This window comes from Microcaecilia unicolor, chromosome 2 (assembly GCF_901765095.1).
Source record: "Microcaecilia unicolor chromosome 2, aMicUni1.1, whole genome shotgun sequence".
NCBI lineage: Eukaryota > Metazoa > Chordata > Amphibia > Gymnophiona > Siphonopidae > Microcaecilia > Microcaecilia unicolor.
In genome coordinates, this window is record NC_044032.1 from 94247678 (window position 1) to 94273130 (window position 25453).

The 25453-nt window shown below is 43.0% G+C and overlaps 1 protein-coding gene across 1 annotated transcript in view; it reads left to right on the top strand.

The window, feature by feature from the left end:
• MTREX (Mtr4 exosome RNA helicase) overlaps nt 1-25453 on the top strand; it is a 427098-nt gene that overhangs the window by 175058 nt on the left and 226587 nt on the right. Inside the window, 1 exon segment of the mRNA XM_030193130.1 lies at nt 16302-16452. Coding sequence (XP_030048990.1) covers nt 16302-16452 — 151 coding nt within the window.

Below are 25453 nucleotides of genomic sequence, written 5' to 3' on the forward strand. Positions count from 1 at the left end.
TTAGTGCAATCAGTGCATACCATTACCATGTGGAAGGTAAGCCGATCTCGGGACAGCCTTTAGTTGTTCGCTTCATGAAAGGTTTGCTTTTGTCAAAGCCCCCTGTCAAGCCTCCTACAGTGTCATGGGATCTCAATGTCGTTCTCGCCCAGCTGATGAAACCTCCTTTTGAGCCACTGAATTCCTGCCATCTGAAGTACTTGACCTGGAAGGTCATTTTCTTGGTGGCAGTTACTTCAGCTCGTAGAGTCAGTGAGCTTCAGGCCCTGGTAGCCCAGGCCCCTTACACCAAATTTCATCACAACAGAGTAGTCCTCCGCACTCACCCTAAGTTCTTGCCAAAGGTCGTGTCGGAGTTCCATCTGAACCAGTCAATTGTCTTGCCAACATTCTTTCCCCGTCCTCATTCCTGCCCTGCTGAACGTCAGCTGCACACATTGGACTGCAAGAGAGCATTGGCCTTCTATCTGGAGCGGACACAGCCCAACAGACAGTCCGCCCAATTGTTTGTTTCTTTTGATCCCAATAGGAGGGGAGTGGCTGTGGGGAAACGCACCATATCCAATTGGCTAGCAGATTGCATTTCCTTCACTTACGCCCAGGCGGGGCTGGCTCTTGAGGGTCATGTCACGGCTCATAATGTTAGAGCCATGGCAGCGTCGGTAGCCCACTTGAAGTCAGCCTCTATTGAAGAAATTTGCAAAGCTGCGACGTGGTCATCTGTCCACACATTCACATCTCATTACTGCCTGCAGCAGGATACCCGACGCGACAGTCGGTTCGGGCAGTCAGTTCTTCAGAACCTGTTTGGGCTTTAGGATCCAACTCCACCCCCCGAGGGCCCTGTTTGTTCTGTTCCAGGCTGCACTCTGTTAGTTGGTAAATTTTTTAGGTCAATCTCAGTTATGTCCTCGCCGTTGCGAGGCCCAATTGACCATGGTTGTTGTTTTAAGTGAGCCTGGGGGCTAGGGATACCCCATCAGTGAGAACAAGCAGCCTGCTTGTCCTCGGAGAAAGCGAATGCTACATACCTGTAGAAGGTATTCTCCGAGGACAGCAGGCTGATTGTTCTCACAAACCCGCCCGCCTCCCCTTTGGAGTTGTGTCTTCCCTTGTCTTTGTCTTGCTACATATGAGACTGGCCGGCTCGAGCCGGTTTCGGGCGGGAAGACGGCCGCGCGAGGGCTAGCAAAGGACTTTGCTAGTGAAGATTCCGATTGGAGGGGCTGCCGTGGACGTCACCCATCAGTGAGAACAATCAGCCTGCTGTCCTCGGAGAATACCTTCTACAGGTATGTAGCATTCGCTGTATTGCATTATGGAAATACTAATAGCTGATAATATGCTTTGATCATGGTTGTAGGAACCAAGAAGTAGCAGAGGATGACAGAAATGATGACCAACCAGGGAGATGAATTTCAAAGTTCTTCAATAAAAACACCAGAACATGGACCAAACATGGTCCATGCTTTGGCGCATACAGCCGCTTGCCTCAGGGTTCACAATCAAACTTTTGCAGTCAAACAGCGTGCCTGGTGCAGGACTGCAGCACAGTTTACTGGTTCTGACTGCTTGCTGCCAGGTATATTGATGATGGGAGCACAATGTAGCCAACTTGGGCTCATTGCATTTGATTGCCAGAATTTGATGGGACCCCTGAGGCCGCGCCAAAACATGGACCATATCGGGTCCATGTTTTGGTGCTTTTATTAAAGAACTTTGAAGTTCATCTCCTTTGTTGGTCGTCATTTGCGTCATCCTCTTCTACTTGGTTCCTGCTGGATTTACGTAGAGGCTTCTTCCTGTTTGTGTGTTTTACCTTGATCACAATTGTACACCGATTTTTGCATTTAATGCAGCTGAGTAGGCCCCTGTGTTACCTGAGTTGTATGTTAGTCTCAAATAGCATTTTCTCTTTTTTTTTTTTTCAGTTAGGCTATATTTTCAAGCTGTTCAAGTTTTAATCGATACTTGATATTACACCCATTCAGGATTTTGTTCTGAGCGTTTACATCATTGAAATTCAAAGATTAAGGAAAATAAAAGGAAATCACATCATAATTATAGTTGAGAGGGGAGAGGAGAGGAAAGGTACAGTCCAAACAGTGGACGACACTCGCAATTACCCTACCAGGGAACAGGTGAAGATGGGGGTGGGGGAGGGGGATATTTAATATCAAAGAAATATATTATATTACAAGCTGTAGGCATCCCGAAATAGAAATGTCTTTAGGCTTTCCTTGAGTTTAGAAAATAAATGCTTTATTTGTAGGTGTAAAGGCAGGGCATTCCGGAGGCTGGGTCCCTTGACGCGGAAAATTCTGGTTCTTATGGTATCCACAGGCACAAAAGGGGTTCGAAGTTGCCACAAAAAGTACAACAAAAAAGAAGAAAGTAGTGGAAACACACAACTTCAAGAGAGCAATCCGAGACAGGGGGTGAGATGCTCCAGGAAAACTTTATTAGGGACCCTACACGGTCCGTGTTTCGGCTTTTAAAAAAGCCTTCATCAGGGGTCGATCAGTAGTTGCACAGAATATACTGACAGACAATGGAGCTCATAAAATCTTGTCTCCCAGGATTTTCAGCTTGCTGATCTCCTTTGGACACACAGTCCACCACAAGTCCATAGGGCTAGCCAGTATCTTCCAGGGGCTCTCTCTTCTCCTGCTGCCAGCTCACCTGACTTGTGGTGGACTGTGTGTCCAAAGGAGATCAGCAAGCTGAAAATCCTGGGAGACAAGATTTTATGAGCTCCATTGTCTGTCAGTATATTCTGTGCAACTACTGATCGACCCCTGATGAAGGCTTTTTTAAAAGCCGAAACACGGACCGTGTAGGGTCCCTAATAAAGTTTTCCTGGAGCATCTCACCCCCTGTCTCGGATTGATCTCTTGAAGTTGTGTTTCCACTACTTTCTTCTTTTTTGTTTTTCTTATGGTATCCAAACATATGAAAGCTAGGCACCGTTTATAGACTAGCTCTTACCCCGGGATCCATAGCTGTCTTTAGTCGTGAGGATTTACAACAGCTGAATCCTAGTGTAAACCCTCTCACCTAAATTAGGTTCGGATCCCCCTTATTCTATAAAAACGCACGTAAATTGAAGGAACGGCCCTGAACCTCCCATGGCTGTACCCCTTTTTGAACTCGTATGTAAAATTTATATGTGAATCTTGGCTCCTTTGTGTGCATAAATCCATATTAGTTCTAGTTGGCACCTATAATTGATAGGGGCCAATTATCGTTAATTGACTTGTTATGCAATTAAATTGTGAGGGAGAACATGCTGGGACAGTCAGAGACGTAGCTGGAGAATAGGGAATACCGTAACCGTAAGTAGATGTGATAAGTAAAGGGGGATTCTAAAATAGTGCACCTTATGAGCAAGTGTCAAAATTTTATAGGTAACCTAATGCGAGATTGGCAACCAGTGCGAAGCAAAGGGGTTATGTAATCATATATTTTTTTTAATTGATCGATAGTTTTATGGCTATTTGTTGTACTGTTTGAAGTCTTTTGATGTCTAAGACACATATGCCATTGAATAGGGCATTATAATCGAGGTGGAATATTTACAAGGAAATGAAGTGCAGACTTGGGGAAACATGTCCTTGATTGATGAAATTATCCTGAGCTTGAAGAAGCAACGTTGCACAGTGTTGGACATGTGGGGTTGGAAATCTAAATGCTGATCTAAGGTAGCACCCAGTACTCATAGTGTTGAGCTGAATAGTACGCTAATGTTCCCAGTCAGGATTGTTGCACCCAATGTTTGGGTCCATTTTCTACAAAGAAGGAGGACTTTTGATTTTTGGGGAGTTCAACTTTAATCTGTGTGATTGTAACCAATCCACCATAATTTGCATTGGATGGAGATATCATTTTGATCACTACAATCAAGCATACCAAGGATCTGGATGTCATTTGCATAAACCAGGGCTCAACAGAGTTTCTTAGGATCTAGGAGCCAGCCAAAAAACTAGGCATCAGACTTATAGCTGGAATTTTTATTCATTTATCCACACTTATTTATGACGTTTTGCAAAAAGTACAATACAATTAGTATTAGCATATGCAGTAATAGTACAATACACAAACTTCACTACTATTGAATAACAAGAGCAGGGTTCCAAACATGCCTCAGAACTAACAATTACAAGTATGAGTAAGGGATTTACTAAATAAAAATGCTTTCAACAGCTTACGAAATGAGGTAATTGGTAACGTATCAATGGATTCAGCAGAGAGTTCCATATCTTTGTACCTTGATAGTAAAGCCTGCATTATGAATAGATTTATAATGAAGCTTCTTACAGCTTGGGTAATGAAGGATGAGATAGTCTCTAGATGTAGCAAAAGCATTTCATAAAGGTAGTTTTGTCAGGTTTTTCATGTAGGAAGGTGATAAACAAGTACACAAAATTTAAAGGTAATCTGAGAATTTATTGGAAGCCAATACAATTTAGGTAGGAGAAGAGTTGCCTTGGTATAATGAGGAGCTGTACAAACAAGACAGGCAACGGTGTTCTACACTGATTGAAGTTTCTTGACTAAAGAGTATTTTAAACCTGAGTAAAACAGCATTACAATAGTCAGAGTACCAGTGTTTGGACCTAAGAACGGAAGATTGAATTCGGAAAGTAAGGTCTCAATCGCTTCAGCCTCCACAATGTATTAAAGACACTGGATATCACCTTAAATAAATTTCACATTTCATAATGTGCTCAAGATGATGCACACCAAGTTATTTAACACAGTAACAGGGAAGGACCAGATAGAGGGCAACTGCTACACCCACACACCTACAATCTATCATCTGGCAATGGAGAGAGGCTTTAGCTGTCATTTGTGGGGCAATGGGAGAGAAGCCAAAACTGCAGCTACTAAGGGTGGGTGGGATGGTGCACTCATTTGCCCCCCCAAACTGCAGTCTTAGCCTCTCTCCATTGCCCTCTTCCCTCAGCAGCTGCAGTTTTAACCCCTCCCTCCTTCTAGTCCCATCTACTCCCAGCAAACGCAGCCACACTTCATCACCTACCTAGCCACCCCAGCAGCAGCCTTAGGTCACATCTCCATCCACTGCAGTAGCCTCTGAATCTGTCCTCTACCCCCCACCCCAAACAGTAGCGTCTCTCAATTCCCCCCCCCCCCCCCCCAAAAGGAAAAAATACCCAGATTCTTTAAAAATTGAAACTTATCCTACCAAAAGGGCTGCTTGAGAATCACCTCCAGAACAACAGTGCTCCTTAATAGCTGCTTCTGCGGTTGCTATCGCTCCTATTTCCTGATCAAGGTGGCTCCCAATTTTCTTTTTCTGTCTTTCCCCAACACACACACACACACAAATCTGTCAATCTTCATCCCATATACCCTCCTGTGGCATACACTCCCCCCTGCTGGTAGCTGTCTCCCAAGGATGACCCCCCCCCCCCCCCTTCCAAATGGATTACTCAGTACTGCTCTTCCGCTTTTTATCTTCACCCACACATACCTCCTCGGCTCCTGCACCCTAGCACGCTGCGCTCTCCCCTCCCCACAGCAATACAGACACCCAGTTCTCGCCCCATCCCTTGCAGCACACCCAGCTGTCATGTTCTCTCCTCTCCCCTATGGCACACAGCCACTCAGCTCCTCCCCCCCCCCCCCCCCCCCCCCACCTCCACCCCACCTCACATGACACACAGCTCTCATTCCCTCAAACCCAGCTCTGACCTGGTAAGGATTAGAAGTAGAAGGAATGTCAAGTCACCTCAGTAAGGCCAACACATAATCTCTCCACTGCAAAATACTATGCACAAACTCATGCAAAAAACATACTCTGAACCTTACCATAATACCATAACAGCACAAACTCCCAGGACTCAAAGAGCAACAACTTTATTTGTGAAAAGTCAGCATTGTAAATAATACACCATGACTAGATTACCTATTCACCATCTAGTGAGAAACAGGACTCCTACAAATCTCTACATAGAAACTACGTGCTAGTTAGATGAAAACTACACTTTGCTTATACATGCAAAACACAGGCAGACCCTCAACAAACATGAAACAAGGAGCCACAGACCAGTAACAGAGATATGAAGAGAAAAAACTGAACTGGAAACCTCAAAGGAGTCAGACTTTTCATATACAGCAGTACTAGAGAAACAGAAACGGAAATGCAGGACATCTGAGATGCACGTTTCCCAAAGTTGACACGGTCTAATTAATAAATTCAAAATATATATTTTTTCTGTCTTTGTAGTCTCAGCATTTTATTTTTTCATTTGATTTGGTCCGTGTCTTCTGCTGTTCTCCATTGTATTTATTTATTAGGATTTATTTACCAGCTTTTTGAAGGAAATCAGTCAAGGTGGTGTACAGCAAGAATAAGTCAAACATAAGCAATAGACAATTACTGCAATAAAACTATTCAAATTGCAACATATTGCATAATATGCTACATTACAATAAACATGTTTAATAAACAGCATAGGCTGTAAGCAAAGATGGAACACAGATAAGATAGGGTAACAGGATTAAGAAAATAAGGGGACTAACTTAAATTTGCACATGAGGTCAGAATGGTCCTTGAAAATTCTTAGCTAGGGTAGGAGTGGATAAAACATGTCCTACTATAGTATGTGCTGCTGGTGTCACTCTTTCTGCATCTAGCAAATTAGTTACTTCTTCCATTAAAGGCCTGGTTGAAGAGCCAAGCTTTCACTTGCTTCCTGAACTAGAGAGTCTTGTGTTAAGTGAAACCTTTCAGGGAATACATTCCAGAGTGTGGGGCCTACTCCCCAGAAGGCTCACTGGCAGGTATCGCATCCTGTGATGCCCTTAGAGATACTCCTTGGGGAAGACCTTTAGTGATCTTGGAGGTGTGTAGAGGGAGATTTTGTTCTTCAAGTACTCTGGGCCATTTCCTTTAAGTTCCTTGAAGATCAGACAAAGTTTTTTCCTGCCTTCCGAGGGTCTCCTGTCTATTTGACATTTCTTCTTTCTCTGTTTTCCATCTATCTTTCTGTGTCCCCTATCTGTCCTTTCCAGCACCTCTCTTCTCTGTCCCTGTTCCTATCTACTGCCCATGTTAGTATCTATCATTTTAGTGTCCCTGTCCTCCTCTTATATTCAGCATTGCCTCTCTGTGTCCCTATCCTTTCCCTCTGTGAACAGCAGTTCCCCTCTGTGTTTCTATCCCATCCCTTTTCCAACATTGTCCAGCTTCTCTTGTCCGTGCCCTGTCCCGTCCTTGCTCATTGTCTGGCATAACTTCTTCCAGTTTCTCCAGGGTTCAGCACATCTCCCACCAGCCCTCGAGGCCCCTCCCCCATGGAATCCAGCATCTCTCCCTTATCCACGCCCCTCCCCCGTGTCTCTAACTACTACTACTATTTAGCATTTCTATAGCGCTACAAGGCGTACGCAGCGCTGCACAAACATAGAAGAAAGACAGTCCCTGCTCAAAGAGCTTCATCTCGATCACTAGCAACAGCAATTGAGACATGTTGCTCTGGCCTGTGTCGGGGCTTTCCCTCTGCTGGGTCCTGCCTTCATGGAAGCAGGAAGTTACCTAACAGAAGGAATGCAGCATGCCTTAATTGCTGCTGCTGGTGATTGAGACCAGGTTAGAGGACCTGGGAGGAGAGGGGGCATGGGTGAGGGAGAAATGCAGGATTCGGGCGCATGGAGGTGGGTAGAGGGAGAAAGACACTGGCTGGACTTGGGTGGGGGAGAGAGGACTGCAGGTAGGGATCTTCAGAGTACAAAACCTAGGTGCTGAGTCTGATTTTTTTTGTTTTTTAAAGGCACCATGGCGACCTGACACCTGGGGTTTGTGGAGCCCTGGTGTAGACAAACAGTGTTAGAACAAGTGACTAACTGATATATAACAAAGCAGTGGCGTAGCCACAGGTGGGCCTGGGTGGGCCGGGGCCTATCCACTTAGGGCTCAGGCCCACCCAACAGCAGCACATATTTAGTGCTCGCTAGTGGGGATCCCAAGCTCCGCCAGCTGAAGACCTCCCTCTGATGGTGCTGAAAACACTGATCTCCACTTCAGCAGTCTAAGCTTCCTAAGCTGCTGATACTGGCCTCATCGCATGGGGGGGGGGGGGGGGGGGGGGGGGGAAGAACACTTGGTGTCCACCCACCTCTTGACTAGGCCCACCCAAAATCTGCTGTCTGGCTACACCCCTGTAACAGAGGGGCCAGAAAAACATTCAAAATAACTGGGGCAAGGACAGACCCTTGTGGTACACTGCAGTTAATGTTGAAAGGCTTGAGAAAAAGAATTCTTCCAAAACACTGTGTTAATTCAACCTGTCAGGTATGAACAAAACCAGTCCAGAATTGTGCCAGTGATGTCAGTATCCTGAAGCCTGGTTAGTGAGGAGCAAGTTGTGATCTATAAGATCAAAGGCTGCTGATAGGTCTAGTGTCAGGAGCACAACAGTTTTATCTTGGTCAAAGTTGTAGTGTATGAAATTGGTAAGGCCTATAAGTGATGTCTTGGTGCTGTGGGAATACCAAAGCCTGTCTGTTCCAGGGTGTAAAATATTAGCTTTGGAAAGGTAATCCTCTAGTTATATTAGTACTGTTGATTCAGGATTTTCGAAAGAAACAAAAGGTTTTGGTAACATTCAAAGTACTTATTTTAGGATTCTTCATTTGTGGCGAATATAACGATATTTCCAGCAAGTGGGAATCTGACCTTTTTTGCAGACTGGCTGTTATCATCATATGTATGAAGGGAGCCTAGATGTGAGAGGAATCATTTGATGAAAACCAATGGAGTAGGATCCTGTGGGGCTGTAGTAAGCTTAGCAGAAGTAACACTGTTGAAGTTAGTGAAAGTGCTTTCCAGTGGAACTCTCACACAAATTGGCCCTTTTCTAGCTGTGCTTCTTATCCTGAGATGGGATTGTACTTGCACTTTTATTGTTAGCTGTTTCTTATTTCAGTTTTCTTCAGGATCAGTGTAGTTAGTCTAATGCTGTGCTAGGCTGTTATTGCTTATGACTCTAGCAAACTAATTCTTGAGGGAGTGATGCAGTGTCTTACTTTATAGGTAGTGCTGTCTTCTAATTCTGAACTCATGGAATGTATGAGGGACTTTCTGTGCAGTACAAAACCATTAACTCATTGCACAAGCTTTTATCCCCAGGGCACGTTTTTGTTCTCAGACTTTTGAAATTTTAAGAGAAGTTGAGCAGCTTGACTCATTCATGAGAGCGCAATACATTATTCTCCATTTCAAGTGAAGCTACAGTGAGGAAAGAGCATGCAGTGTACCCGTAGTGTATTAGAAAAGAGAAGATTTACTGTGTGTTTCAGTACCGAGGCACCAGTAGAATGCTCTTTTTCGTGTTTGGAATATTATTCTTTTGTGATGAATTAGACGCACCCTGGGAAGGGAATATTGATGGCATTAATTTTCACAAGCTCTGTAGCAGTGGGGAGCAGGAGTTACTGAAACTTTAGCATGCCTTTATGGGCCAGTTTTATTCCTCCACATTTGGCCTGATCCAGACAGAAAAAATGTGTTAATGCAGGGTGTTCTGTGGCCAAAACATCAGTATGAATTTAGGCAGTTCAAGGTTTTTTTTTTTTGTTGTTTAAAGCACCCTGCATCTTTGTAAAGTGTCTGCTTTAAGCTCTTTAAATTTAATTTCCTACTAATAGTCTCATGCCCTCCATGATCATATCAATGTCCTGGTAGAGCCTTATCATTCTCAGCACTGTTCTGAATTATAGGGGAAATAATGTTATGCTGGAAGGAGCTTCCCAGAGCCTTTTGGAGCATTTTATAAAAACTGAGTGACATGGCAAGGAGGAAAAAAAATAGCACACTACTTTTTCTTGAGTGTATTTAATAAAGAATGGATTTACTATTTGCGATCTGATAGAGTATTTTGTGACCAGAACTGTGCAGTGTTGGAAACATGATGCTGGATTTGGTAGACCTTTGCTCTGACCCAGTATGGCATTTCTAATGCACCAGGTAGAACCCTTTAGTCTTCATTTTATGCCTATCTTTTATCTCCCCATTTAACTTTTAGGACTGACGTGGGCCACAAGTTAGTCTATGTTATGACCTGGTGAATGTGAGCCCTTGTGCCCCGACTGAGCACGGCGAAGATGAAGGCACCGCACTCGATCAGGCAGCCAGACAACCCCTAGCTTTACCTGGGGAGCGACCACCGTTCCCTGGGAGTTGAGCCCCCAGGTGCAGGCGGCCACCAGGACTTCTGGAACCGGCGGGGTTGCACAACCGCTGACCAGGCTGGCAGGCAGGCAGACACAGTCCAGGAGCAAAGAGTCAGTGATGCAGCAAAACAGAGAGCAATCCGAAAGTCTGGGCAGGCAGCAACACAACGCGTGGTCAGTAAACAATCCATGGTCAGGAACACAGGAAAACACTGGAACAGATGAAGACCACAACCTCTAAGTGAATAGAAGCCGAAGCATGGAAGGACTGGAAACAGGGCTTTAAATAGAGCAGGAATTAGGCTCAACCATGAGCAGCTGTTCCAAGATGGCTGCCCCCATCAGCAGAGGTGCCTACATCCAAATATGGGCTTCCTTCCTGTCCTCGTTACTCCAAGATGGCTGCCCCCTCCTGAGCTAGCCAAGATGGCTGCTGTCCATGATCCAACCCAGATGATGGCTGCTAGGTTAGGAAACAGAAACCAACCCATCCTGGAGAAGTGTAGCAGAACGTAACAGTCTATCTGAGTCAGTATGCAAGCACCCCCAGATCCTGGTTGAATAGTTGGAGCGATTGGCATTGCAGATTATCTTTAGATCAAAAGTGCCAAATTCCATCACAATTACTCTTAGTTTTGTGTGCCAAAAGCAGATAGAGTAATTTTATGGAGATTTAGAGCACATCCTTAGTCTTATGCTTGGGAGGAAAATGATTTCTCATTACTCACCAGAGTATGATTCACACATTCATGCCAATCCATTATGTATTACTGAACTGTATTTGTATCATAGCACTTTTTAGTTCCATCAAGCCCTTCTCTGTGGGTTCAGCATTTGAAGCCAAAAAAACATGTTTTGTCCTGCCTTTCATCTCAGCAGATGGAATATGCATTCACTCCATGCTCATAAAATAAGAGAGTAACAGTTTTGTATTAGACTGCTGGTGTAGGCATTGAAGCATACCAAGGAAAAATTAAGGAGCATGGATAGAAATAATCGGTATAGCCAAATGGAATCTTATGTGATGAGCAACTAAAAATAAACAATATTTAAACATCCCCTGGGCCAGTCCAATGCTTTGGTTTTAGTATAACATAGAAAGCATAACCCATGTTGAACTTTCTTTCAAGCATGATTCTGGAAGGTTTGCTTAGGGAAGGTAATCTGCCCTGGAGTGGGATGAGCTCTGCTGGCAGCTGAAAAATTCAGTCTTGGAGGAGGTTTCATTTCCAAGCCTTTAAACTGTGAGGAGAACTAGGATCACAGAAGCATAAAACATGACAGTAGATAACATCTTTATGGTTCGTCCCTTTGCATCTCCTTACACTCTGGCTTTACTTTTTACTTCATATACTTTCTTGAATCCTTTGTTGTTTTGCCTCTACCATCTCCATTAGGAGGCTAACACAATTATCCTGCATTGTAGAAGGAATGCAGATGTTGGTAAATATTCATCATAGGTACTTATGCCCTGTCTAGTAGAACCAAAGGCCTGTGGTGAAGCCCAAGCTTATTAATTAAGGTATGGCATTAATTGCCAATGTAAAAGCAACCCACATTTTTAAAGGCATTTTAAACATTTTAAATTGTTACGTTTTAGAAATGGAAAATTTCCTTGGGAATACAGTTCTGTATGCCAGCCTGTCAGTTCCCTTTAAGTAGGATTGTCCTCGGCAGGAGACAGTACCTTGAGATAATTGCCCGTATTCATAATTAGAAGGTTTGACCTTGAAGAAGCTGGCTACTAAAGGGGGGATGGAATTTGATATACCGCCTTTCTGTGGTTACAGTGAAAGCAGTTTGCTTATTATGTACAGGTACTTATTTTGTACCTGGGGCAATGGAGGGTTAAGTGACTTGCTCAGAATCACAAGGAGCTGCGGTAGGAATAGAGCACTGATCTTCTGGCTCTCGGGCCGCTGCACTGACCATTAAGGATTGAGGATCACAAATTAGTTAACAATACCTGCTCAAGGCGTTGCTCTCCTGAGGCAGTTCAGGACTAGATTTTGTAGTAAGCATAGTTTTCAAAACTTTGCTGACCCTATGGTACATTTGCATATAATATAGTTCACTGCTTTTCTGGGTTTTTCTTTCTTTCTTTTTTATTACAAGTAATTTTACCTTATCCTGAAGCAGTAGAAGTAGCTGTTTTCCCTCATAGGGGGAGAAGGAGGAGTTAATACACTTCCTCCTCCATTTGTGCAGCAAGTGGACTCCATGATATGCCAGCCAGAGGAGCCTCCCGAAAGTAACCACTTGTTGCTGCATATACTGTATCCTATCATGCCTGTCATCAATTATTTAAGTATTAAACATTTCCCTCATGTATTCAGTTTGAATGTTTAGAAAAGCAAATTAGTAAAGGTAAATAAAAGTCAATGTAGTACTGAGTGGATAGAGAGGAGGAAGTATGTAAAATTAGTCCACAGAAGTTCACTCTTGTGCAAGTGACTTGAAAGGGGATTTCCATATCTGCTTTCCATGCTGTGCTAATAACATCAGTGTAGAAAGCCTCTTACATTATAGGAAATCGGGAACTTTCTGACAACATAGACTGCTGGGTTGCTGGCATAAACTGGCTGCTTCCATCAGCAGTAGAGTTGTTTAAATAAGCTAGCACACAGTCCGTTTGGCTCTAAAGTTCATTATTCTTCCAGAGGGATTAATTTCATCTGGATAGACGGCAAGCACTTAACATTTAAAGCATTGGGGGGGGGGGGGGGGAGTGTTTGGAGCAGTATATGAGGCTGAGTTTCTTCACTGAAATGTGTTTTATATCTTCAGCAGGAAAAATATACATTGGAAATTATTAGTCTGTGAGTGTTGTATTTCCTAGAAAATGTAATCACCTTCTGAACCTCTATGAGCCCCACTCATCTGGAGTGGTTCCATGGAAGTGTTCGGAGGATGCCTAGGTGCATGGCAAGGAGGTTTGATAACAGGTATGATGTCACAATGTTGAAGCTTGTCTTCACTCACGCCACTGAAGAAGGTTTTAATTCTCCCCGGTGCAGCTGCCGCCATCTTGGGTACACCCAAAACAATGAAATTGATAGGGTGACAAGCGCTGCCTACTGGCTTTAGCCCATATAATGGGCCAGATAGGCTCATGCTGTCTCCTGTTATCAAAATGTGGTCCTATTTCCTGATATAGTGGGAAGGGAACCTCTTGACATATGTTGAACAAATTTTGAGTAAGATATGAACTCATAAGGACTCAAAATTTGTTCAACATATGTCAAGAGGTTTCCTTCCCCACTACATCAGAAAATAGGACCACATTTCGATGTCTTTGAGCTATACCACATTGCTATACCAATTCAGGTCTTACTACAAAAGCAAACAGCTTTGTACGGGGCAATTCCCATTAATAATTCAGCCAGCACCTGATTTCAATAAAGTCCAGCTTTGTTTTTCTTTAGTGGTGGTATAGTCGGCAGTGAAGAAGGCGAGAAAACGCAGTGAGTTTGTTTTCTAATAAATTGCCTGATAAAGATCCCAGATGCTTAGACCTCATAGGCAAGAAGGTGTTTCAGGTTACAGTGCTTTCTGCCCATATTTCTACTCATCAACTTTATATTGTTCAGCATATTCATACCATTTTTCAGAGGGTGCAAGAGTCCAAGCTATCTTAGTTGCAATCTGAATAGGCAGCTAGCCCGACTGAAGCAAATGAGCATGGAGCCCATCTTATATGCTCAACATATATCTTATAGAATCTCGTGTGGCTGCATGCATCCATCTTGTGTGGCTGCATGCATCCATTCTTCAAGAATGGGCTCTATTGAGGTCAACAATAGAAGCATCCTTCCACTTTTTGACTGTCCTGTATAGTCACAGCTAATGCCCCTCCAGAGTACACATCCTGCCCTATCTGTATAGTGAATTGGGTACATTTACTTCTTTCTTCAGCAGTTAGAACAGAACATAACAGATTCTTGGGTTCTCAACATCAGGTTTCAATCTCTGCACCAGATCAACCTTTTGGCGTAGTCTCAGATACCACAGTCTCATACACACTTGAATCAGAAGGAAGTCTGTCTCCTGCTTCTTATACAATAGAACCAGTTCTGATTCAGAAAAGGAAGGAAAGCTTTGACTCCAGGTATTTTCTGATCCCAAAGAAGATAGGAGGTTTATGTCCCATATTAGACATCTGGGATCTCAACCTATTCCTATACAAGGAAGAGCTCAAGATGAACAGTCTTCCTTACATTCCCCTCTACTTGGAGAAAAAGTGTGCTTATTGGATCTCTGTGATGCTTATACACATATCATGATCCATTCATTTTGCAGGAGACTCCTCCAGTTCTTCTGCACACAGATAATTATCAGTAAAAAGTCTTTCCTTGTGGGGTCTGTGGCAAAACGGGGTTTTCAAGCCTGTGGATTGTAATAATATTTTCATGTAGTGTATTTCTCTTGTTTGGCCAGCACATGGTGTTTGTTCTGTGTTTTAAAGCAGTTGCAGAGAAAGCTGTTTTCTTTTCAGTTTAGCCCTGTGGAACGGCAACCTACTCTGGGCTGTGATTGGCCCTGGAGTTCAAATCCAGCTAGAAGATACTGGATTTTTCCCAGTCTCAGGGAGTACAGAGTGTGAACATCTCTGCCCTGAGGCCCTGTTCAAGAACTGTGAGCAATTATTTTCCTGAAACTCCACAGGTGCTACCAGGTAGTGCCAAAGTGTTTAGGTAGTTTTAATATTGATCCTTATTTAGTTACCTGTTATTGCTTGTTGTTTTTCCACCTATTTTATATCATTCACTGTTCTAGTTCTCGGATAAATAACCCATTATTTTATTAGCTCTGATGTCTTGGACTGACTAAGAGTCCTGGTGGTTTGGGTCTGTGAGTGCTTTCTAGGAATTGTGGGACCCCTGGGAGTGTGGCCCCAGTGTCCTGGAAATCATCAGGGAATAACTTGAGCGTGGGAGACTCTCCCCAATCCAAGCAGGACCCAGCCAGTGAGAGGAGAATGCTAGTGTAGAGCACATGCCAGGTGCAGGCGGGCCTGAGCAGTGCTTGGGACAGACCCTCCAGGTGGTCGCAGGGTTATCCCCAGGTAGGTGTTAGGCGTTCTGTGACAGGCTCCCAGAATTTTCACTAAACGTCTCATAATGGTGGTTGCTCACTTGCACAGATAAGGTCAGCTAGCCTTTCCATACCTCAACAGCTGGCTTCTGACAGCTTGTTTACAGAATAGGGCTCAAAACAGTGTGCTACCTTTAGAGACTAGGATTCATCATCAGCTTCAAAAAGACAGTACTCCAACCAAGAAACAAATTTTGTTTGTAAGAGATATTCTAGACACTCTTCAGGTGACAGCTTTTCCACCACAGAACAGGTTGCAAACACTAATGCTTAGTGTCCGGAACATTCAGTGCTTAACCACTGTCATAGCCAAGGCCTACTTGCAGATGTTAGGTCACATAGTTGATGCAGTACATACCTTGCCAATAACTGTGGCCTTCTTGAAATGTGCTTTTCTGGAAACCACATGTAAAGCATTGATTTGGTCCTCTCTTTATCGCTTCACTCCACACTACTACTACTACTACTTGCACCTGTCCACAGTCACAGATAGATTGGCCAGCACAGGTCGACCCAATATACTATCTGTATAACATATGCAATTGTTTTTATGATCACTCCATTCTTGAGCAATGGACAAATTATAGCTAGCAGCCATGAGTTTGAGCAATCAACTTCTTGTATGCGTGACTTGTTGACTGAAAAAACAATGTTTCTACAACAAAGTGTTTTCCACGAGCAGCAGAATTAATCAGTCACAGTCTTTCTTACCTCCTCCTTGAACTATGGAACTGAGGTATTGAAGAGACTGCTACATGCAAGATCGGCCATATAGTGCTCAAACTTTACACACAGCACCATTAAGCTCTCCCAGCACCATTGAATTCCATCACTCACTTGTATGCCTGTTCAGTCCTATTGTCTACAAGAAACATCTGCTGCAGGTGAGAGCTTTATAAAGCAAACATTATAGTCCATTGCCAGTGATGAGTTGTATCTTCTTCTGTAGGTCCTGGCAAGATGCTTTTATCAATCATTGATACCATTTTAAAGTTTATTTTTCTTTTTAGGGTTCAGCTGATCCTCTTAACAGTGCATTTCACCTGACTTACAACATGGTATTGAACTTGTTACGTGTTGAGGAAATCAATCCTGAATACATGTTAGAGAAGTCCTTCTACCAGTTTCAACATTACAGAGCCATTCCAGGGGTAGTAGAAAGTAAGTATTAAAACAAGGCTTAACAATAACTTGAGTCTGAAAAGGCCCAAAATGATGCTGATGTTTTGCTTTGTAGACAAGATTTCCTTTCACTGAGTTCTGATAACTTAGGGACCCTTTTACTAAAGCTTGGTGTGCGCTAAGGGACATGAGTGTGTTCTAAGTGTCACGTGCCCCCTAGGTATATAGTAAGATGCGCAGCATTTAGTGTGCACTAATGTCAAGCTTCAGCAGTACGCACCGGTACGGCGCACCGGCACCCCCCCCCCCCCCCCCCCCCCCCCCCCCCCCCCCCCCCCCCCCCCCCCCCCGGCGAGTCCTGCACCCTTCCTGCCCTACTTACTATTTTTCTAGGACTTGGCAGCGCAAACGGTGCAGGCATCGATTCAGAGAGGCTGGCAGCGTCGGAGCTTCCCTCTGCGAGTCCTACCTACATTGTTTCAACTTCCTGTTTCTGCTTAGGCGTGACTCGCAGAGGGAAGCTCTGACACTGCTAGCCTCTCTCAATCGCTGCACCGTTCGCGCTGCTGAGTCTGACGCTGGCAGCTTTTCTATCTCTTCACTGGCAGGCAGTGGAGGAGGAGGACGGGCTGAGAGGAGGATGAGCTGGGGGAAGAAGAATCACTGGACATGGGATAGGGGAGGGCAGGGGAGAGAGGAGAATCACTGGACATCGATGGGAGAGGAGGGCAGGGAAGAGAGAATTGCTGGACATCGATGGGAGGGGAGGGCAGGGATGAGAGAATTGCTGGACAAGGAGGGGAGAGAAAAATTGCTGGACATGGATGGGAGGGCAGGGAAGAGAGAATTGCTGGACATCGATAGCAGGGCAGGGGAGAGATGAGAATCGCTGGACATGGAGGGGAGGGCAGAGAAGAGAGAATTGCTGGACATGCATGGGAGAGGAGGGCAGGGAAGTGAGGAGAATCGCTGGACATGGATGGGAGGGGAGGAGAGAGGAGAAGTGCTGGACATCGATGGAGGGGGGAAAGAAAAAAAGAGGAAGATGCCCATGGATGGAGATGGGGGGAAAGGAAGAGAGGAGAAAAACTGCACATGGATGGAGAAAATAGGCAAAAGCTGGATCCACGTTATACCTCCTCCAGTCAATTCCACAGAGGAGGACCCAACTTTTACTTATGGATGTATGGCAAGAAATGAAGAAGAAAGGAGGAAAGTAAAGAAATAAATTTAAAGGAAGCCCTGGAAACGGAGTTAAGGGAACAGATAGAGAGCAGCAGAATCAGACTGGGACCAACATGATCAGAAAAACAAAGTCAAGACAACAAAGGTAGAAAAAATCATTTTATTTTCATTTTAGTGTTTGGAATATGGCAAATTTGAGAATTTACATCTGCTGTCTTATTTTGCACTGGGTATACTGGAGCTGTAACAGCTTACAGAAATTATTTATAATGAAAAAATCACGTTATTTTTTTCTCCTATACTAGTATAATATTTTCAATGATGCCTGTTTATATGTGCCATGGCTGGTATAAGGGGTGTGTCTATCTTAGGGGTGGAGCCATATGTGGTGAGCCCACCCATAATGAGTACAGCACCTTTTTCTCTACAAAAAAAGCACTGAGCTTTAGTAAAAGGGTCCCTTGGACAAGAAAAAGAGAGCAGCTTTGCAGAATTGTGCCTCACATTGCCTATATTTTGAAAATAATCTAATCAGCCAGTAGCAACTTTGTCCATACAGTCCTCCTCTGAAGTTAATTCTTAATTATGTAAGATCACTTATTCTGCTGATCATTAATTGTCCTTGAGGGGAGGTTTTCAGCATAGCTAATAAACGTTTTCTTGGCATACTAATTTACTTAATACTGTGTTACATAGTAACATAGTAGATGACGGCAGAAAAAGACCTGCATGGTCCATCCAGTCTGCCCAACAAGATAAACTCATATGTGTATACCTTACCCTGATTTGTACCTGCCTTTTTCAGGGCACAGACCGTACAAGTCTGCCCAGCAGTATTTCCTGCCTCCCAACCACCAGTCCCGCCTCCCATCACTGGCTCTGGCACAGACCGTATAAGTCTGCCCTCCACTATCCTCGCCTCCCAACCACCAACCTCTCTTCCGCCACCCAATTTTGGCTAAGCTTCTGAGGATCCATTCCTACTGTGTTTATTATTTATGTAAAAAAATTGCTTTTGATATAACTCTTAAAAATCAAACACAAATGTAGTTTCAGCAGTGCTCTCTCTAGCATACTTTTAAATATTAGTTCCACAAGCTATTACTGAATACAGTATAGGTACATGTTGCTGAAGAATAGCACAGAGAAGAGCAACATGACTTTTGCATTTGGTTCAAAACTGGAAAAACAAATTGAAAGAATCTTGATTAAACCAAACAGCAGAGAATGTGACAGGCCACCAGACTTCTTGAGATAGATGAAACTGAAAGGAAGTTATTGGTTTAATATCAGGACTGCAATCTATGTCGTTTCTCTTCATTGAGATCCAATCCTTCCACCTTTCTAGAAGATTTTTCATTAAAAAAAAAATATATAGCCCTTTGAAGATTCCCCTACATACTGAAATTTCAGAGAGGAGATTCAGACACGAATCAGCCTTAATAATAGAAAAATACATGACCCTGCTTCTATAGAAATAGAAAAAATATGGCACATGAAACATTTTCGTTTCTTGTTTTATTAGATATCTGAGAAGATATTTCCAGATATGGCTGATAATATTGATAAAATTTAATTATGCCATACCCAGGATGTGCCCCTTGAGTCTGTCTCCATTTCTAACCCAGCTGTATTTCTAGCCACCTCTACTTATATTGAGAATGCCTATGTCACTGCTCACTTTTTTCAGAACAGAGCAAAATTACAAGCACTGGCTCCATAATACAATGCATTAATAAATATAGTAGCCAAAAACAGGAAGAACCAAACTCCACAAGCAAGTTCAAAAAAGTTAAACAGTGGAGGATAGACAACAACAACAACCCCCCCCCAAAAAAAAACAACCCACCGTATGGAGTGCAGTGTCTGGTTCTGGATTAATTCTGTTCATGTTCTGTTAATGATTTTTTTATGACTGAACTCCAGACTGTGTTTTTTTTTGTTTTTTTTTTTGTTGTTGTCCTGCATTGTTTGTCTTTATTTTTTTTTAATAAATAACACCTCTTTATGTTCCATAAGAATGCAAAGTCATTATGCTTGTTGGAAACACATGCGCTGCTCATTTTTTCTAGTGTCGTTTGCTTGCAGAGCCGATGTTCAGTAATGTAGCTAGTTGCTCAGGATATAGCCTGTCTTTTTCAGAGCCATGTCTCCTTCGCTGAATTAAGCCTGGCAAAACCACAACTTCAAAATAGTTGTTTCTTAAAATATGTTTTTGCTATCTAATTTTACACCACCTAGTATGTATTTTTTTCCAGCTGTGAAGAACTGCTAATTTAGTTTAAGCTAGTTTTTCCTCTAATTTATAAACTCCTTAAGCCCCTGTGAATGAAAGGATCTTGTTAAAATTGCATTATAGACTAGCACTGTCCCACATACAGATCACTGGAACATAAGGTTTCATTAACGGTTTGTTCTTCCTTCACAGTCTTTATGCACTTCCTGTTTAGTTTTTGGGATGGCTGATTTAAACACAGAGATATTGACAGATATGGCTTTGAAGGTTGCTGAAATTATTTCTGAGGATTTGGAATATCTAGGGTATGATGTAAAAGTGGAAAATGACATTTAATTAAAAACAACCGGTGATACAAATGTAACTTTCAAGAAAGAGAGCAAAAACAAGTAACATTCTCCTTTTCAGATGCTTTTTTTTGTTACCAGTAAGATTTCTGAGCGTAGAATGGGTATCTATTAATACACTGGCCATCTATATGAGTAAACCTAGGGAATAATCAAATTCTAGTTTCATCCTAGGTTTATAGCCTGAGGGACATACTGGATCGATCTTTCTCTGTGAAGCCTCAAACTAGTTAAATGGAGGAGTAGCCTAATGGTTACAGCAGCAGGCTGAGAACCAGGAAACCCAGCTTCCAAAAAAAAATCCACTGCTGCTTCTTGTGATCTTGGGCCATAGTAGCATAGTAAATCATGGCAAATACCTGAATGGTCCATCCAGTCTGCCCAATAGTCACACTTGTTATCAATTCATGATTAAACCAGTAATGAATATGATATAAAATACTTGATCATGGTCTTTATTTGGTGTTTCTGAGACAAAGACCATAAAAGTCCACCCTGTATTGTCTGCTACTGAAGTTGTTGTTGAAACCCTTTCCAGCCCATCCTAAACTGGATTGCCATATGTGGGGACATACACCAAGAAGTCTGCCTGGCACCGGCCTTAGTTCTTTACAGCAGGAGACGCTATCTCTAAGCACTACTGAACACATCAACACACGTGCAGCCATTTAAGTTTAGTTTTGTTTTTTGTTTGTTTTTTTAAATACCATCCATTTTTAATTAGAGATCCTCTGTGTTCATCCCATGCCATTTGAATTCCATAACCGTTTTTGTCTGTACCACCTCCCTCGGGAGGGCATTCCAGGCATCAACCACCCTCTTCATAAAAAGAATTTCCTGACATTACTTCTAAGTCTGTCACCCTGCAAGCTCAATTCAGGCTCTCTAGTTTTATCATTTCTCCTTCTCTGTAAAAGATTTGTTTCTATATTAATAGTTTTCATGTATTTAAACGTCTATATCATACTTCCCCTTCCCCTTCTTTCCTCTATGGTTTACATACTCAGGTCTTTCACTTTTTTCTTATATGTCTTTTGGCGCAAACCCCATACCATTTTTGTTCTCTGGACTGCTTCAAGTCTTTCTACATCCTTAGCAAGATATGGCCTCCAAAACTGAACACAATATTCCAGATGGGGCCTTGCCAAGGACGTGTACAGGAGCATGAGCACCTCCTTTCTTCTGTTAGTTATGCCTCTGTCTATGCAGCCTAGTATCCTTCTGGCCAAAGCCACCGCCTTTTCGCACTATTTTGTTGTGTTCAGCTCCTCAGACACTATTACCCCAAGGTTCCTCTTCCTGTCTGTGAATATCAGCCTCTCTCCTCCTAGAACACTTCTTTGCATTAAATTTTAACTTCCAAACATTAGACTACTATTATGTTTTATCATTATCATGCTACCCAAGATCCTTTTATAATACTAATTGTATATCTTCTTATATGCTTCCACTATTCACGATGTATTGTAAGCCACATTGAGCCTGCAAAGAGGTGGGAAAATGTGGGATACAAATGCAATAAATAAATAGACCATTCTTCTAAGTTTTGCATATCCTTTATCATGTTTTACACTCCCTCTGGGGTGCCACTCTGTTACAAATCTTGATATCATCCACAAAAAGGCAAACCTTTTAACCTTTCGGCAGTGTCGCTCACAAATATATTGAATAGTATCAGCCCCAACACCAATCCTTGAGGCAGTCCACTATTCTTCTTTCCTTCCTCCAAGTGAATTCCATTGACCACCACCCTCTGACATCTGGTCTGTCAACCAGTTTCTAATACAGTTCATCACTTTGGGTATTAACTTCAACCTGTCAAGTTTATTTAGGAGCTTCCTATGAGAAACCATGTAAAAGGCTTTGCTGAAATCCTAGTAGATTACACCTAGCACATATCCTCAATCCAATTATCTGGTCGCCCAATCAAAGAATTCAATCGGCATGATTTACCTTTGGTAAAACCATGTTGCCTCAGATCTTGTAACCCATTGGATTCCAGTAAATTCGCTATCCTTACCTTCAGCAATGTTTTCATTACTTTCCCAATAACCAAAGTGAGCTTACCGGTTCTTATCTGTCACCACTTTTGTGAAGAGGAACCACATCCCCTCTTCTTTAGTCCCATGGAACCTCTCCTGTCTCCAAGGATTTATTAAACAAATCTTTGAGAGGACCCACTGGAACCTCTCTGAGCTCCCTCAGTATTCTGGGATGGATCCCGTCCGGTCCCATGGCTTTGTCCTCCTTCAATTTTTCAAGTTGTTTATAAATACTTTCTTCCATAAATGGTATGATATCTACTTCACTATCATATATATCTTTGCCATCCAATCGTGGTCTTTCTCCAGGATCTATTTGTTTAGCACATTCACTTTTTCTTCATCAGTCTCCACATAGCGGTCTTCAGTATCTTTCGGTCTCCAAATTCTATTTCTAGCCTTTCTACTTTCACTACTATACCTTAAAAAAATTCTTCTATTGCCTCCTTACATTTCTAGCCAATTGTTCTGCTTGTTCTTTTGCCAGATGTATATATCCTGTCTTGGATTTTTTTAGCTTCATCCAGTTTTCTTTTCTGTGTTCCTCAGTTCCTGATTTTTTTCCGTATTTCATAAACGTCATCTCTTTTGTCTTTGATACTAAGATTTGTAACAGAGTGGACACCCGGGAGTGAGTGGAAAACATGAAAAAGGATCTGAGGAAGCTAGAAGAATGGTCTAAGGCTTGGCAATTAAAATTCAATGCGAAGAAATGCAAAGTGATGCACTTAGGGAGTAGAAATCCATGGGAGACGTATGTGTTAGGCGGTGAGAGTCTGATAGGTACGGACGGGGAGAGGGTTCTTGGAGTGATAGTATCTGAGGATCTGAAGGTGACGAAACAGTGGGACAAGGCGGTAGCCGTAGCTAGAAGGTTGCTAGGCTGTATAGAGAGAGGTGTGACCAGCAGAAGAAAGGGGGTGTTGATGCCACTGTATAAGTCATTGGTGAGACCCCACTGGAGTATTGTGTTCAGTTTTGGAGGCCGTATCTTGCTAAGGATGTAAAAAGAATTGAAGCGGTGCAAAGAAAAGCTACGAGAATAGTATGGGATTTGCGTTACAAGACATATGAGGAGAGACTTGCTGACCTGAACATGTATACCCTGGAGGAAAGGAGAAACAGGGGTGATATGATACAGACATTCAAATATTTGAAAGGTATTAATCCGCAAACGAACTTTTTCCGGAGATGGGAAGGCGATAGAACTAGAGGGCATGAAATGAGATTGAAGGGGGACAGACTCAAGAAAAATGTCAGGAAGTATTTTTTCACGGAGAGAGTAGTGGATGCTTGGAATGCCCTCCCGCGGGAGGTGATGGAGATGAAAACGGTAACGGAATTCAAACATGCGTGGGATAAACATAAAGGAATCTTGTTCAGAAGGAATGGATCCTCAGGAGCTTAGCTGAGATTGGGTGGCGGAGCCAGTGGGGGGAGGCGGGGCTAGTGCTGGGCAGACTTCTACGGTCTGTGCCCTGAAAAAGACAGATACAAATCAAGGTAAGGTATACACAAAAAGTAGCACATATGAGCTTATCTTGTTGGGCAGACTGGATGGACCATGCATGTCTTTTTCTGCCATCATCTACTATGTTACTATGAGGCATATTTTCAAAGCACTTAGCCTTCCAAAGTTCCATAGAAACCTATGGAACTTTGGAAAGCTAAGTGCTTTGAAAATATGCCTCTATGTTATTTTCTCAGCCACTTGTTTGGCAAACCATATCTGGTTTCCTTTTTCGCTTACATTTATTTACTCTTGTCACATAAAGGTCAATAGCCATTTTTATACATCCTTTCAGTCCGGATCACTGTCAAATTAGCTTTTTCTTCTGGTACTCCCCCATTTTATTAAAGTCAGCATGACCTTGAGTTCTGAGTGACTGCCCTCTACTTTAGCTGTTAAATCAAACTGTTTGATCACTACTGCCCAGGTGGGCACCCACTCAGACAGGCACACTTTCCCCATTTATGAGCACTAGATCCAGCATCGCTCCTTCCCTCATGGTTTTGTCACCATTTGTCTGACCAGTCATCTTGCCCTACATTTCTTATCCTGCTAGACCACTTATAAACTAGTGGGTTATGTCCCCTACCAGCAGATGGAGGCAGAGAAAAAAGCCTGAAGATTTTATTGACATCACTGGCATAGCAGCCAGGATCCTGTTAATATTTTTCTGCCTTTGACAGATGATACAGGTCAGACTGGTGCAGTAGTGTATTTGTGGTAACATGCCTGATTTCTCTAGATGTACGCTATGTCCTGCATCCAGTGGTTGAAGCTGGTTAGTGTAGACTCCAAGGAGTCAGGTTATGATCCTTCTTCTAGTTGAACCTGGTGGAGTTTGCTGCCCCTCTGCAGCCCTGAGCCTTGGCCCAAGGACCTTCCCTCAGCAAGGCTATCTGGCTTAGGTTCCTACAGGGTCTTGCCAGAAGGAGTACATTTCCCTTCCACCACTGCAGTTTAAAGAAAAAAAAAAAAGGTTTTTTTGGACGTCAAGTTATTCCCTTGCTAAGGGGATAAAGTTATTAAAAAAAAAAAAAGTTTCAGACAGATCAGGTAGATGGATTAAATTACATCAGTAGCAGTCACTGCCTAAACAACTAGAGAATTCCTGGCCCTCTGGCAGTATAAGGATAAAGCTGTCCAAAGTAGTGGTTATTTTTAAAGGTGTCTTTTTACTGTAACCGGAGTCATCCTTTCTTGAGCAGCAGCTTTCAGAGAGGCCTCTGTTCCTGCTATGGTACTTCAGTTTTCAGTGAGAGCAGTGGCCATTTTGTCAGCAGATTGTGATTCTTTCATCAGATCCAGTGATTCTTTCATCAGATCCAGGGAGGATCATGTTTGCTTCTTTCTAGATCAGGGACTGTCCTAGCACCTTATGAGATTGGTCCTGTAGGAAGGGCCATAGAAGACCCACAATTGTTCCAGGGCCACAGTTCTGTAGGGCATTTTAGGAGTGCCTTAGGCTGGTTCTTTCTAAGTCCCAAGTGTCTGACTGGTGTCCAGGATTCTCTCACGTGGCCTTTTGGTCATAGTATGTATCCTAGGTCCCCTGGTTGAGTGTCCAAACACTGCTTAGCACTAATCCAACCCTTGTCGAACATTGGGAAGCAGGGAGTACAGATGGTGAAGTTTCCCTGGTGGACTTCTCACTGGAATTTGGATAACTATTCCCAGAGGAAGGGGATGATTCCCCACTAGCTCATTTGTTTCACTGAGAGGA